The 15850-nt window shown below is 42.1% G+C and overlaps 1 protein-coding gene across 1 annotated transcript in view; it reads left to right on the top strand.

Moving 5' to 3' along the window:
- Positions 1-426: 426 nt before the first annotated feature.
- Strump (WASH complex subunit strump) overlaps positions 427-15850 on the top strand; it is a 34951-nt gene continuing 19527 nt past the window's right edge. The window contains exons 1-13 of the mRNA XM_080175622.1: positions 427-543; positions 1097-1129; positions 8629-8654; positions 8986-9069; positions 9443-9505; positions 11041-11079; positions 11316-11374; positions 12610-12654; positions 13186-13246; positions 13555-13638; positions 13841-13934; positions 15062-15124; positions 15424-15497. Of these exons, the coding sequence (XP_080031748.1) occupies positions 439-543; positions 1097-1129; positions 8629-8654; positions 8986-9069; positions 9443-9505; positions 11041-11079; positions 11316-11374; positions 12610-12654; positions 13186-13246; positions 13555-13638; positions 13841-13934; positions 15062-15124; positions 15424-15497 (830 nt within the window). The 5' untranslated portion in view covers positions 427-438. The remainder of the gene's footprint in view (positions 544-1096; positions 1130-8628; positions 8655-8985; positions 9070-9442; positions 9506-11040; positions 11080-11315; positions 11375-12609; positions 12655-13185; positions 13247-13554; positions 13639-13840; positions 13935-15061; positions 15125-15423; positions 15498-15850) is intronic.

A 15850-nucleotide genomic window follows, 5' to 3' on the forward strand; every position in this document is an offset into this window, starting at 1 on the left:
CGTAAGCCGCGCATAAGCCTCAGTTTTAAACCTGCTTGTGAGCAGAAAAAAAAATTTAAGAAAGAAGGATTGTCTGCTAAAGAGCCGTTTTATACATCCAGCTGAATTTTATAGTGATAAAATCAAAATTTCACTGAGGCTTACACGCGGCTTACGTGAGGCTTCCGATCCCTGCTTTTATTATCATTTAGATATACATTGTGCTAGGCCCCCAGGGGCCCTTGAGAATGGGGGGGGGGGGAGTAGACCCCCTACTTTCAATTGTAGTTTTAAAGAAAAAGTTTAAAAAATTTGGGAGTTGATGCATTTTGTTTCTAGGGACGATTTCTCTTGGGAGGGAGGTGTTACCTACCCCCAAATAGTAAAACCTTTTTAGGACCTATGAGAAGCTACATTATAAAGGAGAATTATTCTTGTTTTAGAATTTTCAGAATTATTATGAGTTTAAAAAAGAAGAAGGTTAGCATGAAAAAGTCCTCAAGGGTGGGGCATAGTCGCAGCAGGGGTAGGGCAGAGGACGCACTTTTACAGCTTGTGGCTAAGGTTGGTGAACCTTATAAATATAGTATAGTAGATATTAATGTTTCATTCTAGACATGTTTTCTATTGTAAATGTAACTTGTAGCCATTTGCATGTTTTACGTATTTGCCTATAGTAAAGTTGTCTATAGAAGAAATATTGTCTATAGGTTCTATATGGAAAGTTATAATCTATCAAATAAGTCTTAACTAAAGCATATTTAAAATTTTAGGGCTATATTTTGATATCTTACAGGCATTTGATAATGATTGGTATCTCGTAATAAGAAAAATGATCAAGAAAGATCTTAATAAGGATGACATACATACATACATAAGTAGCAAAACATAACATAGGTTAATAAAAAGACAGTTAATTATCAAGCAAATGTTTAGTGGCCATAAAAATAGAGTAAGAAAAGAAAGTGGAAATAGGAAAAAGGAATAGAAGATATCAAGATTCATAGAAAATCAGAAAACATGACGAAGCGTTACGGACCGACGGAATTACAGTATAACAGACTTACTTAGTGCATTATTAAGTAACTTCGCTACTAAAAAAAAATAAACTTTTTAGGGGAACTCTATAATCTGTGCCATCTCTGCTTTAAGGAAAATTAATGCATTATTATCATCTTTATGTTAGATTTTTATTTTTTTCCTTGTGTGGTGTGAGTGCGGTCTATATGCTTATGTTTTTTTCAGCTAATTTTTTAGAAGCTAAGCTACTATATGACTCACTTTGTATGACCGTCAATTTTGCTGTTTTTTTTGGTGTTTTCAACTCACTTGGCTGTTTATCTGTCGGTTATACCCTTAAAAATATTTAAATTCTAAAAGGAACATGTGATATACTCAGTTGTTATCAGATATAGACGGCTAATTCTTTTGTATTTTTTAAGGCAATTAGTATCTACTCTTCTACCTTCTCTGTTCGTCGGTGTATCTGAATATCAAACTTATGCAAAAATATATATTTTGCTCGTCTGTTTTGTAATTAAAAAACAGTTCTCTACTTGCTGATGTTGTCATCCTTGTTAAATAATAACTTGTGTAATGTGAACCCAAAAGATGATTACGTCCAAACATATTTTTAAGTATTTTAGTTTTCTTGCGATATGTTTAATGTTTAAATTACTGAAAAATCTTGATAAGTTCATGAATCATTACTGATAATCTGATCAACTCTGGTAAGCCGAGCGTACTCGGCCCACGGGGTAACGAGTTCGGATTCAACGGGCCCTAGCCTTTAAGTATTCTACCAAACAAACAAGCAGGATTCAATCATACAGAATTATATATTTAAACTGAATAATATTTACAAGTTATGTTTACTATATATATACAACAAAAATATGACAATAGTTAGGTTTGAAGGGGGTGTGGGGCGCTAGGGCTTAGCGCCCGACGGTAGACAGGCTGTGGGGGCAGCGGTGGTAAAAGGGGGAGGCAGTGCCTCCCGATTATATAAGTGCATGATGGACTCGTGATAGTTGCATGTTCAAGTCCCCTCCCCACATTTAGGCAGGCTTAGTTTGACCGCCGGGTGCGGGGTTAACAGCGGTCATGAGATGGATAGTGATATAATAGGATTAGTGCGGGGGGTTTGTTATCATAAGTCACAGCGAAGCAACTCTGTATTCGGCCTGTCCGTATGGGTGTCGTATTACCACAACCTCCCCTTCAAGGGTTGCGTGGCTCCTGAGCCACCAGGCCTTGAACCTGGGGATACGACAGCCGGCTCCTGCGCCGGACAGGCAGTTCCTGGGGCACAGCTCGATGGAGGACAGCTCGGGCTACACAGGCTCCTCGGGACACTCGTTGCTCGGTCTGACTGTGGTTGGTGATCAGCATTGTCAGCTCCTGGTTGGCTTCTAGGCGTGGGTTGGCCACGGCCAAGCCTCGCCGCTGGAAATTTTGCCTCGTCTGCAGGATCAGTTCTGTCTCGGCTGGTAACTGGACACGGAGGCCTAGGCAGATTCTGGTGGTTCCTAAGGGTGGAATGGTGATGGCAAAGGGCGCATAGAATTCCATGGGGGCGCCTGCTTGATTCAGGTTGCTGGGCCTCCTAGCTCCTACCCGGATGGGGATGGCTGTCATCAGCAGGGGGCACATGGCTTCTTCTTCTTCTTCTGGGGCGGCTTCTTCCATCGCAGTGGCTGGCTCTTCTCCTACAGGTCCGCTGCCGGCTGGCAGGTTCTCCATGTCTGCGTCAGGGTTCCAGATGGCATCTCTGAGTGGCTCTGGAGCGGGCGGCGGCGGCGGTGGTTCGTTGGGTTGCTCCTGCAGGTTTTCCTCCACTGGGTCACGATCTGGGCCGCTAGGCTGTGGGGCGGCTGCGGCTGGCTGGTGCACTGGGAACTCTCCTGGGTTGCTAGCTGCGGGCGCCGCCGCTCCAACTGGCAGCTCGGTGGCATCCTCGTCGCCGTCCACGTCAACTTGGATGTCTTCTGGGATCTGGTGGGCAGTCACATCTCCAGTGTATTTGCGCAGTCGGCCTACATGCGCGGTAACTTCTGAGATCCTGGCTACTGGAGAGGCAGGTTTGATGACATAATGGACTTCTGTAGCTTTCCTCACTACTTTCCAGGGGCCAGTCCATCTCTTGGTAATCTTGGCTGCCTTTCCTGGCACCAGGCGAGGGGCCAGGTACCAGACCAAGTCTCCAACCTCATACTTGGCCGTGCCTTCGTAAGCTACCGCGCTCCTCCTGATGGTTCCCTCCTCCTTCTGCTGGATGGCATCATAAACTGCATAGTAGCGCTGCAACAGAGCTTGGACGTTGGCTGGAACTGAAGCATATTCGGTCTCTGGCAGCCGGAGCACCATGTCCACCGGAAGTTTGGCCTCTCTCCCAAAGAAGGCCAGGAACGGGGTCACACCAGTGGATCTACAGGCCTTGGTGTTGTAGGCAAAGGCAATGGCAGGCAGGTGGGGCTCCCAGTTGTTATCGTCTCTGTCTAGGAACAGGCGCATGCCTGTGTTGAGCGTCCTATGAAACCTCTCCACTCGGTTGGACTGCGGATTGTAGGGTGGTGGATGTGTCAGGCCAATTTCGAGCCGGGAGGCCAGTTCCTGGAATACCTGGCCGGTAAATTCCATTCCATTGTCGGAATGGATCTTCAAGGGGCATCCGAACGTGGCCAGGTGGCGGTGCAACAGGGCTTCAGCCACCGTGAGGGTGCGCTTGTTGGGGATGGCGTAGAGGCTGACAAACCGGCTAAATCCATCTTGGCAGGTGAGGATGTAGCGGTTTCCTGCTGGGGTCTCTGGCAGTGGCCCCACCAGGTCGATGAATAGGACTTGCTGTGGATACCCCTGGCGGGAGGGCACGTGGATCCCCTGCTTCAGCCTCTCCTTGGTAACTTTCTGGACACACTCAGGGCAGGTTTGTACCATCAGGCGGACGTCACGGGCCAGGTTGGGCCACCAGAAGTGCATGGCAACGCGGGCGATAGTTGCGTCCATCCCAAAGTGCCCAGCCATGGGGGTTCCATGGGCTAGGAAGAACGCATCCTGCTGGAGGGCCGAAGGCAGCAGGTATCTTGTCCTCTCTCCTGTCAGAGTCTGGTCAGTGGTGGTGAGGCAGCCATGCTCGTCAAGCCCCAGGGCTGAGAAGCGGCTGGCGTACTGCTGCTCGTCTCGTTCCTTGCCGCGCAGCTCAGCCTTGGTTGGGGCCTTGCCATCAGCCACCCATTGGCGGACACGGAGCAGGAGGGGGTCCTGTGTCTGGGCTTCCAACACTCTAGCTGAATCCAGTCGGGCGGCAGGAGGCCGGCTAGCTGCGGGCTCCCCTAGCTGGGCCAGGTTGTGGATATACTCAGCCTGCTCTGCTAATTCTTCGGCGCTAGCCGTTGGAATGTTGGCATCTTCCCGGCGGCTGAGGGCGTCGGCGTTGGTATTCTGGGTGCCAGGCCTGTGGCAGACGGTAAAGTCTAAGGCCGCTAGCTCCTCCTGCCAGCGGGCCACCATCCCTGTGGATGTGTTCAGTGATTTCATCTGTAGCAGGGCAGAGGAATCAGTGTTGATCTGGAAGCTGCGGTAGGACAAGATGCCGTGGAATTTTCGGATCCCATAGATAATGGCGGCCATCTCTCCCTTCCAGGACGGGTAGCGCGTCTCAGGGTCGGTTGTCTTGCGTCCCACGGCGGCAATCAGCCTCTCCTTGCCCTCCTGGCATTGACTCAGTATGGCAGAGATGGCGCGGCTGCTGAAATCTGTGGTGAGCTGGAACACTGCTGGTAAATCAAACCTGGGCGGCGCTCGGATGGGGGCCTGTCGGAACTTGTCCTTGAGTTGCAGCAGCTGGGCTTCCATCTCAGGCGTCCAGGTTAGGGCCTTGGCCGTCTTCTGCCGATTCATCTCGTAGGTGAGGTCTGCATACTCTGGGATGAACAGGCGGTAGTATCCAAAGAAGCCCAGCAACGCCAGCAAATCCTTGGGGGTGCTAGGGGCTGGCCAGTCCAAGATGCGGTCAATATAGTCCTCTTGCATGGCTATCCCCTCCCGGCTGAGGGTGTGACCCAGATAATCCACCTTGGACCGGAACAACTTGGTCTTGGCTGGCTTGAGGCGGATCCCTCCCCTGCGGTGGGCTTCCAAGACCTCTCGGAGCCTGGCCAGGTGGGCCCAGGTATCCTGGTGGAAGGTCAGGACGTCGTCAAGGTAGGACTGGAGGTTGGCTGTGCCTAGTGGGTTTAGGACCCCTGCAATAAACCTGGAATAGACAGACGGTGCCGTAGCCAGGCCAAAGGGCATCCTTTTCCATTGATACAAGCCCCTGGGGGTGGTGAAGGCGGTGCAGGGCCGGCTATCCTCAGACACACGGATGGTGTAGTATGCGGCCACCGCGTCTAGAGCACTGTAGACACGGTGCCCGCCAGCTCGTTCCACCAATTGCTGGATCCTAGGCAGGGGGTAGCTGTCCAGCTCCAGACACTTGTTGAGGGCCCTGTAGTCGACGGCCCAGCGGGTGCTCCCGTCCTTCTTCTTGATGGGCACCAGGGGGCTGCTCCAGGCGGAGTCCGACGGCTCTATGACTCCTTCCTGCAGCCAAGTGTCCAGTTGTTTCTCCAGTTCAGCCTCTTGCCGCGGGTTCAGATCCCTAAATCTCTGGCGGATCGGCTGGGTCCCTGGCTTGAGGCGCAGCTGCAATTCAACCACATCTGTGCAGCCGGGGGTAGAATTGGAGAAGACGTCCCTGTATTCTGACAACGTAGTCCAGACCTCCTTCTTGAGCAAGGGGTCCTTGCGTAGGAACTCATTGTCTTCCATCTCCAAGGCCTCCCACAACTCTTGCATGTCTATGGGCTCAGCAGGTTCTTGGACCGAGTGGGGACGCGGGGGAGGCGTATCAGAGACCTCCAGAATGTCAGGTTTGACCAGCTCCCCTGCCACTGGGAGGCCAGCATCCAGCAAGAGGGGCACCTCCCCCTCATTGACCACCAGTACTCTAAACACAGTGGCAGAGCCAGGCCTGTGGGCATACAGGCCCTCTGGAATAACAAGGTCCTCCCCAAACCTCTGTTCTGGGGCAGCTAGTTGAATGGCATCCTTGGTGCGATGGCCTACTAGCTCAACAGGGACTGCCATAACCCCGCGGCCAGGCAGGACCACTCGCTTGGCTGTGCGGAGCTGGGGTGGTTGACCGTCAGTTGGAGTGACAGCGCTCAGCCTATACGTGGCTGGTGAGGGGTCAGCCTTGGCTCCGGGACCCACCGGCCGCGACTTGACGGGCTCGGCTTCTGGAGAGGCTGACGTGTCGGAGCCAGGCTTGGCTCCGGGGGCGTCCGGCCACGATTTGACGGGCTCGGCGCTGGGAGAGGCCACAATGCTGGGTCCAGCTTTGGCTCCGTGGGCGTCCGGCCGCGACTTGACGGGCACGGCGCCGGGAGAGGCTGGGGCCTGAGAGTTGAGTGTGGCTCCGGGTACATCAGACTGCGACTTGACGGGTCTGGACTCGGGCTTGGCTGGTGGACTGGCTGGAGGTCCCAGGTAGAGGGGGCCAGGTGGACACGGCTGGCCGTTGATAAAAATGTCGGAGGAGAAGATTGGTTCTGGAGGGCTGGCAATCTCAGGAAACGTTGTTGGCAGGCTCTCCCTTGGCACCTTGGGCACTGGGGGCAACCCCATGGCTAGCAGGTTAGCTCCCTTGTGTGCGTTGAGCTCAGCGTCCACCCAGTGTGTGCCTTTCTCAACCACACGCGGCTGCTCAGGCAGGGGGCCTGGCAGAGGCCCCTCATAGCTTAGCTCTCTCTCGGCTGTCTCCCGGTCAATGGGGACGCCACGGAGTGGGATAAACTCCCCACGCGCCCACAAGCAAGGTGGTTGCATGTCGAAACAGAGCCTAGTTCCGAACTCCTTGAGAAAATACCCTCCTAAGTTCAGAGGGTGGGAGAGATTCCGGACCACAGTCACGTGGTATAGATGGAGTATAAGAGTGTGTGAAACTGCCATATATAACTCTTTTAATTTTCCAATTACCTGGAGGGGCTGGCCTTCCTCATTAGCAGTCAGGATCTGGGTGTTGTCCGGAATCAACATGCGTTGCACGCCCATCGCGTGCATGAGGTGCTCAGAAATTACAGCAGACCCTGGTACACGGTTGCCAGAATCAACCATGGCATCAACCTGTACATGCTGGGCAGGGTCAGGAGTAGGAAACCTCACCCTGATATGGCAGGGGAAGTGGAGGTCCTGCCCTTGAGACAAGGGGGCCTCTCGTTCGGCTGGGGTTGGCAGAAACTTTGGTGGTGGCCGCACCGCAGCTATGGTGGTATCGCTTACCATGGTGGCTTAGACTGTAGCTTCGAATCACTAGAGCTTATTAATTATCACTTGGTCAACAATTTTATATTTATTTTTATCACTTGGTTGACATTTTATACACAATGATGTGTTGTTATCACTAGGAGCTCTAGGTGTGATTCTGGAAGCACTGGCAGCAGGGAATGTCCGTCCTGCAAGGTTCAGAGGGGTGACGGCGGTAGGGAATGACCCGTCCTACAGCGCCGCTGGTTCGAATCCCGACAAATGGCGGCAGGGAATGGCCCGTCCTGCAGCGCCTCGGGTTCGAATCCTGGGAGGCAGCGGCAGGGAATGTCCCGTCCTGCCGTGCCTGTGGCTCAAAATCTGCTATCCGTCGCAGTGGTAGGGCTTACTTGTGTGCTGAAGCTGCGCAGCCACACATTGCCTTCTTAGGGAGACCAGCCCACAGCTGTCTGTCTCGTAGGTTTGGCCTGGGTGTCCTGGGGCTTGTCCCAGCTACACTTGCCAATTTAGACTCAGTTTTGTAGCCGTCTGAGCTAAATTATCCGGTTGCCGTGGCTGCGCACCTAGCGCTACTCCTACACGACACGGAAAAAGCGTCTTAACTGGCGCTTTTAGCAGGCTAAATCTGCTTGCCGTAGGCCAGAGGCCCACATATTGCGTTCAAAATGATGGAAATTCGACCTAAAAAGGCCGTCTCACGGGTCAGTTGGCGGCTGATTGTCCCCTTACTTGCCAAAGGGTCCAATCAGAGGTAGAATAGGCTAGTTTCTGTAAGGCTCGATTGAAACACGCTGACACCAAGTTCTGGTAAGCCGAGCGTACTCGGCCCACGGGGTAACGAGTTCGGATTCAACGGGCCCTAGCCTTTAAGTATTCTACCAAACAAACAAGCAGGATTCAATCATACAGAATTATATATTTAAACTGAATAATATTTACAAGTTATGTTTACTATATATATACAACAAAAATATGACAATAGTTAGGTTTGAAGGGGGTGTGGGGCGCTAGGGCTTAGCGCCCGACGGTAGACAGGCTGTGGGGGCAGCGGTGGTAAAAGGGGGAGGCAGTGCCTCCCGATTATATAAGTGCATGATGGACTCGTGATAGTTGCATGTTCAAGTCCCCTCCCCACATTTAGGCAGGCTTAGTTTGACCGCCGGGTGCGGGGTTAACAGCGGTCATGAGATGGATAGTGATATAATAGGATTAGTGCGGGGGGTTTGTTATCATAAGTCACAGCGAAGCAACTCTGTATTCGGCCTGTCCGTATGGGTGTCGTATTACCACACAACAACCAAAACAAATAATTTGTATGTATGATGCATGTATTTCTTTAGCGAGCAAATACCATCAGCATTTAGGTAATAGTTTATACTATTATGTAAAAGTACAAGATTGTCTGTTTGCCCATTAAGATCTCGATAGCCACTGATCCAGATGAATTTACAAAGGTCCCAGGATGATTTAAAGCTATTTTATAAAAATTCACGTCTTCCGATATTTGCAAATAACTGCTGTCGAAAATATGTTTATGAAATTGCCCATATGACTACATTCCGTTAATACTAAGAAGTTGTGGATCTTACAGTTACTGAGATCTTAAGTAGTTCATTGATTGGTAGAAATAATAAACATAACATAATTTATTTAGTACACTATAGGTATAATTTTTTTTAAAAACCACATTATTAGAGACCCTAAAGGATTAGAGAAAGAACTAATTCAAGATTTTTCTTACTTCAAAAATCAAGCAACTTTTGATTCACTTATTGATAGGTAAGTGAATTTTATTTATGATACATATGGAACAATACTCGGTACTAGTGTTGAAAAAAAAACTATTGTTAAAAAACACAGCCAAAATTCAAGAATATATTTCTGTCTGTTACATTAAAATATAATTAGATATATGACACGGATGAGGGGGGGGGGAGAAAAATAAGATATAAGATAATCACCTAAAAATATCACGAACAACAAATAAAATCTTATAATAGAATCGTAAAATATGTTAAAAGCTTTAGATATCATTAAAGAATTATTTCTTTCATTTTACACAATAATTGTAGTTTAATATTCAAGTTAAAAAAAGCTAAATAAACCTTTTTCTTTTAATCGGCAGTTATCTATTTATTTACAATATTTCTAGAAATGAAAGACTTCAAGACTATGACCGAAGATTGAAAGAGGAATTTCTTCCAGTCTTATCAAGGTAATTTTTTATATTTAACAATCCCCCCCCCCCCCCGACCTTTTTTATTAGTAGCGAAGCTACTCTATAATTCACAATGTCCGTCCGTCTGTCCGTCCGTCTATCCGACCGTCCGTCTGTCCGTCCGTAATTAATGAATTGGGGGAAACGTGATTTTCTCGGCTCCTATAAAAGATAGAGAGCTGAAATTTTTTGACAACATTCCCATCAATAAGGAGCACAATTAACTATAAAACATCAATTGCGGTCGGACTGCTTTTTAGCAGGTTTTAGGCTATTTTTTATATTTTCCAAATTTTCCCCATATCTTTGGTATTTATGGTCCGATTTTCAAAATTTTTTCAGTTAAAGATATCAAAATTAAATTTCCCGTCATTTGAAGAAAACAACAATGACGGTCAGACTGCCTTTTTGCAGGTTTTTTACTATTTTTATATTTTTCACATTTTTCCCCATATCTTTGGTGTTTATAGTCCGATTTTCGAAATTTTTTCAGTTAAAGATATCAAAATTAAATTTCCTGTCGTTTGAAGAAAACAACAATGACATTCAGACTGTCTTTTAGCAGGTTTTTGGCTATTTTTATATGTTTGACATATTTGCCCATATATTTGGTATTTTTGGTCCAATTTTAAAACAGTTTCAAAATATTGTTTCCCATCGTTATGTGCATCTAGTTTTTAATTTACTTTAACCGTCTTCATCATACAAAATAAAACAAGGTTTCGTGTTTATTTTCTCCAAGAAATCTATTCTTGATTTTAATAAATACACTTTAAATCTACTTCTACGTATTCCCATCCACAATTTTTTGTGCTTCGCTACTTATGGATGTTGTCATCCTTGTTATTTTCTTTAAATATTGAGGACCATAACTTATTTATTAGTTTGACACACGTGACAATTTTTTTCTTTTGTTTTAAATCATCATCTTGACGGGCCTAGGTCGCCAGCAAACCTGGCAGGGTCATCCAGGTGGAGAGCAAATGTATTTTTCGACGTAAACAAAGCATTTAATATAACCAAAATACCTTTAATATCTTATAAATTACTAGCGGCTTCGCCCCTAGCCTCTAGGGGCTTTGCCCCAAGAGGTTTGATCAACCTAATTTTTCGTACTTTAGATTTAAAAGAAAAAGTAAAAAAAAAATTTTTTTTTTCTTTTGGGGGAGGGTATTTTTCATTTTTTGGGGGGTTGGGGGTGTTCCACTCCCCAAGAAAATAGCTTAAAACCATCACAGGACCAGTAGGTATATTCCCTGAAGAGTAGAACCCAATCGGTTCAGTGGTTACTGAGATCTTAAGCTTCAGACGGACAGACAGACGGACAGACAGACAGACAGACAGACATCGTCCTACTTTGTATTATAGATAAAAGGTTGGATTTCAGGTTCCATGTATGATTCTCTAAGTTTCGAGTAAACTTTTGTTTGTAGTTCAGGTGTATAAAAATTCATACAAAGAATTCATACCTGTCTTACCTTTAGGCTTTTCTATATCTATTTATAATATTTAAAGTGATCATCATTGTTTAGGTTTTATGGATGTTTTGAAAGTATTGAACGCTATGCTTCAGGAAAAAAAATATTTACTTTTTATGATACAACAATCCTATACTTCTAAAATTTAGCACAAAATTGTTTTATAAGTAAAACTTAAATGTCTGTAAGTATGATAAAAAAATCCTAACATTATAAAATTTTGTAAAAAGATGGGTTTTTAAAGTAAAAGATCAAAGAGTCAAAAAATACGTGTGATGCTTCCCTAAAATGAAGAACTCAAAATACAAAGAAAATATATAAAAATATTTAGACATCTGCCAATTCACTTCTGATTTAGAGGAAGGGAAATATATTCAGCAGAACATAGGCAAGTAATCTTGTAGTAGCGCAGCCACTATATAACTATATATATAACTATGTTTATCTGCATATCTTATATAAATATATTCGGCTCAATACCAGCTGAGTATCCACAAATTCCCCAAACGTAGCTGAGTATCCACACATATTTCCCATGAGTAGTTGAATATCCACACTTTTCCCCTATGGTAGTTGAATATCCACAATAGTTTCCTATTGGTATTTTCATTATATTCTTTCATAATGCTGATTCCCATGGCAATAAAGCACATTAATGCAAGCAATTCAAAACTATCATTTAACTTTAATACAGATTTAGGAACCAAATATTGAAAAACCATAAAAGCGAAGCTCTGAAATGAAAGGACAAACTAACATTAACAGGATAAGAATGCATAAGTCTATATAAAATTATTGTAATTATAGTAAATTTGTTGCAAATTTGCTTAAGTATATGCTACTGTTTAAGGGTATACTATGATAAGGATTATTGAGATGCTTCGCTTTTAACATTGTACCTTATCGTAATAAGAATCAGTATTCCATAAATTATATATCCTTGAACTTATAAATAATAAATACCATTTAGATATAAATAAATCATCGTATATTTTTGTCTTGAATTTAAGTTGTACAAAGAAGCCGAAAAATCTCCACCCACTTATTGCACCGTGAACTTTAAAACAAAGATGAAAAAATCATTAAAAGCGTAGTTGGGCATACAATAATCAATTTGATTTGTTATTTCCTAGAAGTGTAGAAAAACTTTGCTTTCATTTATTACATTATATGAAAAAAAAATTGTTAAAAAGGTTAAAAAGCAACATGTTTAAAATTGACCTACGGAATTTCTATTATAGAGTTGCTACGCTTCCTAAATAGTACCTTTTGTATTAAATCGATAGGACAATTCTAACATCTATAAATTAACAAAAAAGCTAACCAAAATAATTGTTTAAAAACTGTTTCCCCCCTATGGTAGTTGAATATCCACACATTTTCCCAATGGTAGCTGAGTATCCAAAAACGACCCCAATAGTAGCTGAATATCCACGTGGATACTCAGCTGGTATTGAGCCATATATTCTACTATGACTACGTCCTATTCTTTGAAATTGCCTTGAATATCTAATTCTATTATTTCAACTGAATTTAATTTTGGTGATAATAATAAAAGGTTGCGTGATTTTCTATAAATTTAATTTTAATTATAAAATCATAATTAAAAAAAACACTTTTCAGATGTTTTGTTGGAATCTTCAAATGGCAAACAGCTTTTAGCTGAAGGTAACATTTTTTTAGGGAAAAAGAGTTCAAGAAATTTAGAATATAAAATGATAATAAAGTTCTAACATTTTTTCCATTATATTTGAAATATAAATAAGTTTTACTCTTAAGGGCCGGTCGTGTGGTAAAGTTTTTCAGTTGTTTTTCAAAACGTTTTTACATGCCAGATATTAAAACAGTACCAACCGCTACCATCTCAGGTGTGTGACACTCAAAGGAATATCTTTGCAAATAAACAGTTGCAAAGCTAGGACTACTCGACAAAAGGATGATTGTATTTGGGGTTAGGAATTTCAAACACCAATTAGATTATATAATAAAATATGATAATAATAAATACAATGACTTTTATTTAACTTTAAAGACTGCTAACAGAAAACAATTACAGACAAACAGCCAACCATTTAATTAAATTAAAACTGGTGTACCAATGCATAGAAATTTAATAAACTGGAATAGCATAGACTTGATAATGTTCAGAAAACTTAATCGAGCTTTCCCATATTTGTCAATGTTTTTTTTTACTTTTAGGAATTTATTTGGTGGGAGTAATGCTTCTAGCTGTTGATATCTACCTACCAGGAGTCATCCGGTATATAAAGATTTTTAAAATGGCTTAGCTTCATTACAAGCTGTTTACATTTTGTACATTATTTTAGATAATGGGCTAAATTTGAAGGATCTAAAATTCTAAAAATATGTTCTTACATGGCGTAACTTTGCTAAAAGATCACTCAATTTTATCAAAATACAACAAAATATTCAATTAAAATAAAGCTTTACAGCTACAGACATATAGATTGGGCGGGGGATCTAAGCATTACAGAACACTTAGCTGTGAGAAAAAAAAACAATTTTGGAAAATATATGGTTTAAATATATTGTTTTCTATCCTTTTAGTGAGAGGATCTTAGTATCCTATTATCGTTATTGTGGAGAAACAAGTTCGAATTCCAGCATTGATGCTGTCTGTCAGCTTCTAAGGTAAACTATGGATCAAAAACGTGTAAGGGGGATGGGGAGTAAAAGTGAAAAAATGTTAGGCTCTCACCTCTCCCCTCCAATAAAAATAAATAATAATAACGTAGGAGTATTTTTAGCGGTATATAATTTACCATTTTAACTGTACTTTCTTCAGACATTTGTATCCTTGTTATTAATCTTCCACTGACCTAAACCTTTTTAGATCTACTGGGTATCAGCCAGGCCAGAAGAGATTGGCTAATTATCCGGAAAATTTGTTTGCCAGAGTATCTATCTCTAAACCCCTGGTAAAACAGGTAAATAAATATCATTTTTAATTTCTTCATTTTTATTCTTGTATAAAAGTTACATTATACAGTGTGTTTTTTTTTATGAGAACTTTTTGAAAGCAATTTTACCCCACTTATAGTTATCAGAAATTAATGATTAATGGCTTATTTTCTTCGTTTTTTAAGGCAATTAATAGAACAACAAAAAAATATTTCAGTTTTTATTTAAAAAGTACAGTAAAATCTAAAATTCAAAACTTAGGTGTCAACATCTAAAAATGGTTTTAGCGCATTTTTCAACCTTTTGCAAGAATGGCTGCTAAACACTTCAAAGTTGAGATATAGAGCTAAAAATGTATAAAGATACTATTAGGGACATGTACTAGAACATATCAAAGTTTGAAGGTCATATCTCAACCAGTACTGGCCCCCCAAAGTCGACTACAGAAAATCCATTTTTTAAAGAAAAATGCGCTAAAACCATTTTTATATGTTGACACCTAAGTTTTGAAATTTAGATTTTAGTGTACTTTTTAAATGAAAACTGAAATATATTTTTGTTGTTCTATTAATTGCCTTAAAAAACAAAGAAAATAAGCCATTAATGATTAAATTCTGATAACTATAAGTGGGGTAAAATTGCTTTCAAAAAAGTTCTCATAAAAAAAAACACACTGTATATGTACTGAAGGATCTCGTTAACCGATGAACTGTTATTGTTCTTGTTATAAAAATGTAGCTTTTTAAAGGTCCCAGAAAGGTTTGAAAGGAAAAGAACTTTACTAGTACTCATAGAAAATGTTTTTTCCTTTTTGTTTCGAAATATTTCTCTAACTGCTGAAACGATTATCAAAAATCCTTATGGGTCCGTCCTGGGAAGGCTTTATCTATTTTAGAAAATTTTGCTTAATTATCCTAAACTAGAAAAATAATTCCTCCTCAGTCAAAATTTTTTTTATATTTTTAATGCCGAAAAAGGTGCCCCCTTATTTGAACAAAGCTTTTAAAGTCCACTATCTTAATGTAAAATTGCCTTATTTGCTGTTCAATGATTGCTTTGATCCAAATTTCTTAACTTTTGATATATCCTTCTAAAAGACCACCAAAGGCAGATATATAATCATATATGGTCTGTTATAGTTATATTGTTATAGTTGGTTGGTATGCTGAGATCTGAAGATATTTACAGCATGGTCCAGTACTATCCAAAACCAGAGGTAGGCTTAACAAGGACAATTATGCCCACTTTTAGCGCAGAATAGTTGGTTTTCATTATTTGATATTTTTTATTATGTGTATAGGTTTCTTTTCATTTATCCACAGATAATGAAGCAAAACTAGAAGGATTTATTATGATTTAAAATATAATAGTATATATACTAAACGAATTTAGCAAAACAGAACGAATTTTTATGCAGAAGAAATAAATCATATTTAGAGTTATGATGGAAAACAGAAATATTTGTTAAACTCCTCTTTTTTCATACCTCTGTTTTATACCACAAATAATTTATAGGAGAGAAGTACAGCTCTCTCAGTACAGGCTGGAATATTGGTTGTGCTCCTCTATTTTGATACCTCTATTCTCAAGTAAGTTTAATTTGAAATGAGTAATGAAATTATTAATTAAGAAATTTTGGCTCAGTAATTCTGTTGAAATAAAAGCCAAGCAGCTCTATTTACAACTTTGGATTCATTAAAGCTGCAACAGCTATGCAGCTAAGTCAGTCCAGAGTGAAAACAGCTGAAGTTGTTATAACTGCAACCTCCTCAAAGTCACTCAATTCTGAAACTTAAACTTCCTCCTTCCATGAGCGGCTAAGATTTCAGCTGCAGATGATGTGTCTTTGAGATTTTTGGGATTAGTAACTACTATCAACTAGCTTTGATTATTAATAAGCTGCAAGCTTTATCAAAAACATTTTTAATATGTTAAAAAAAAG

The sequence above is a fragment of the Acartia tonsa genome, chromosome 11 (genome assembly GCF_053477335.1).
Source record: "Acartia tonsa isolate MP-2025a chromosome 11, ASM5347733v1, whole genome shotgun sequence".
NCBI lineage: Eukaryota > Metazoa > Arthropoda > Copepoda > Calanoida > Acartiidae > Acartia > Acartia tonsa.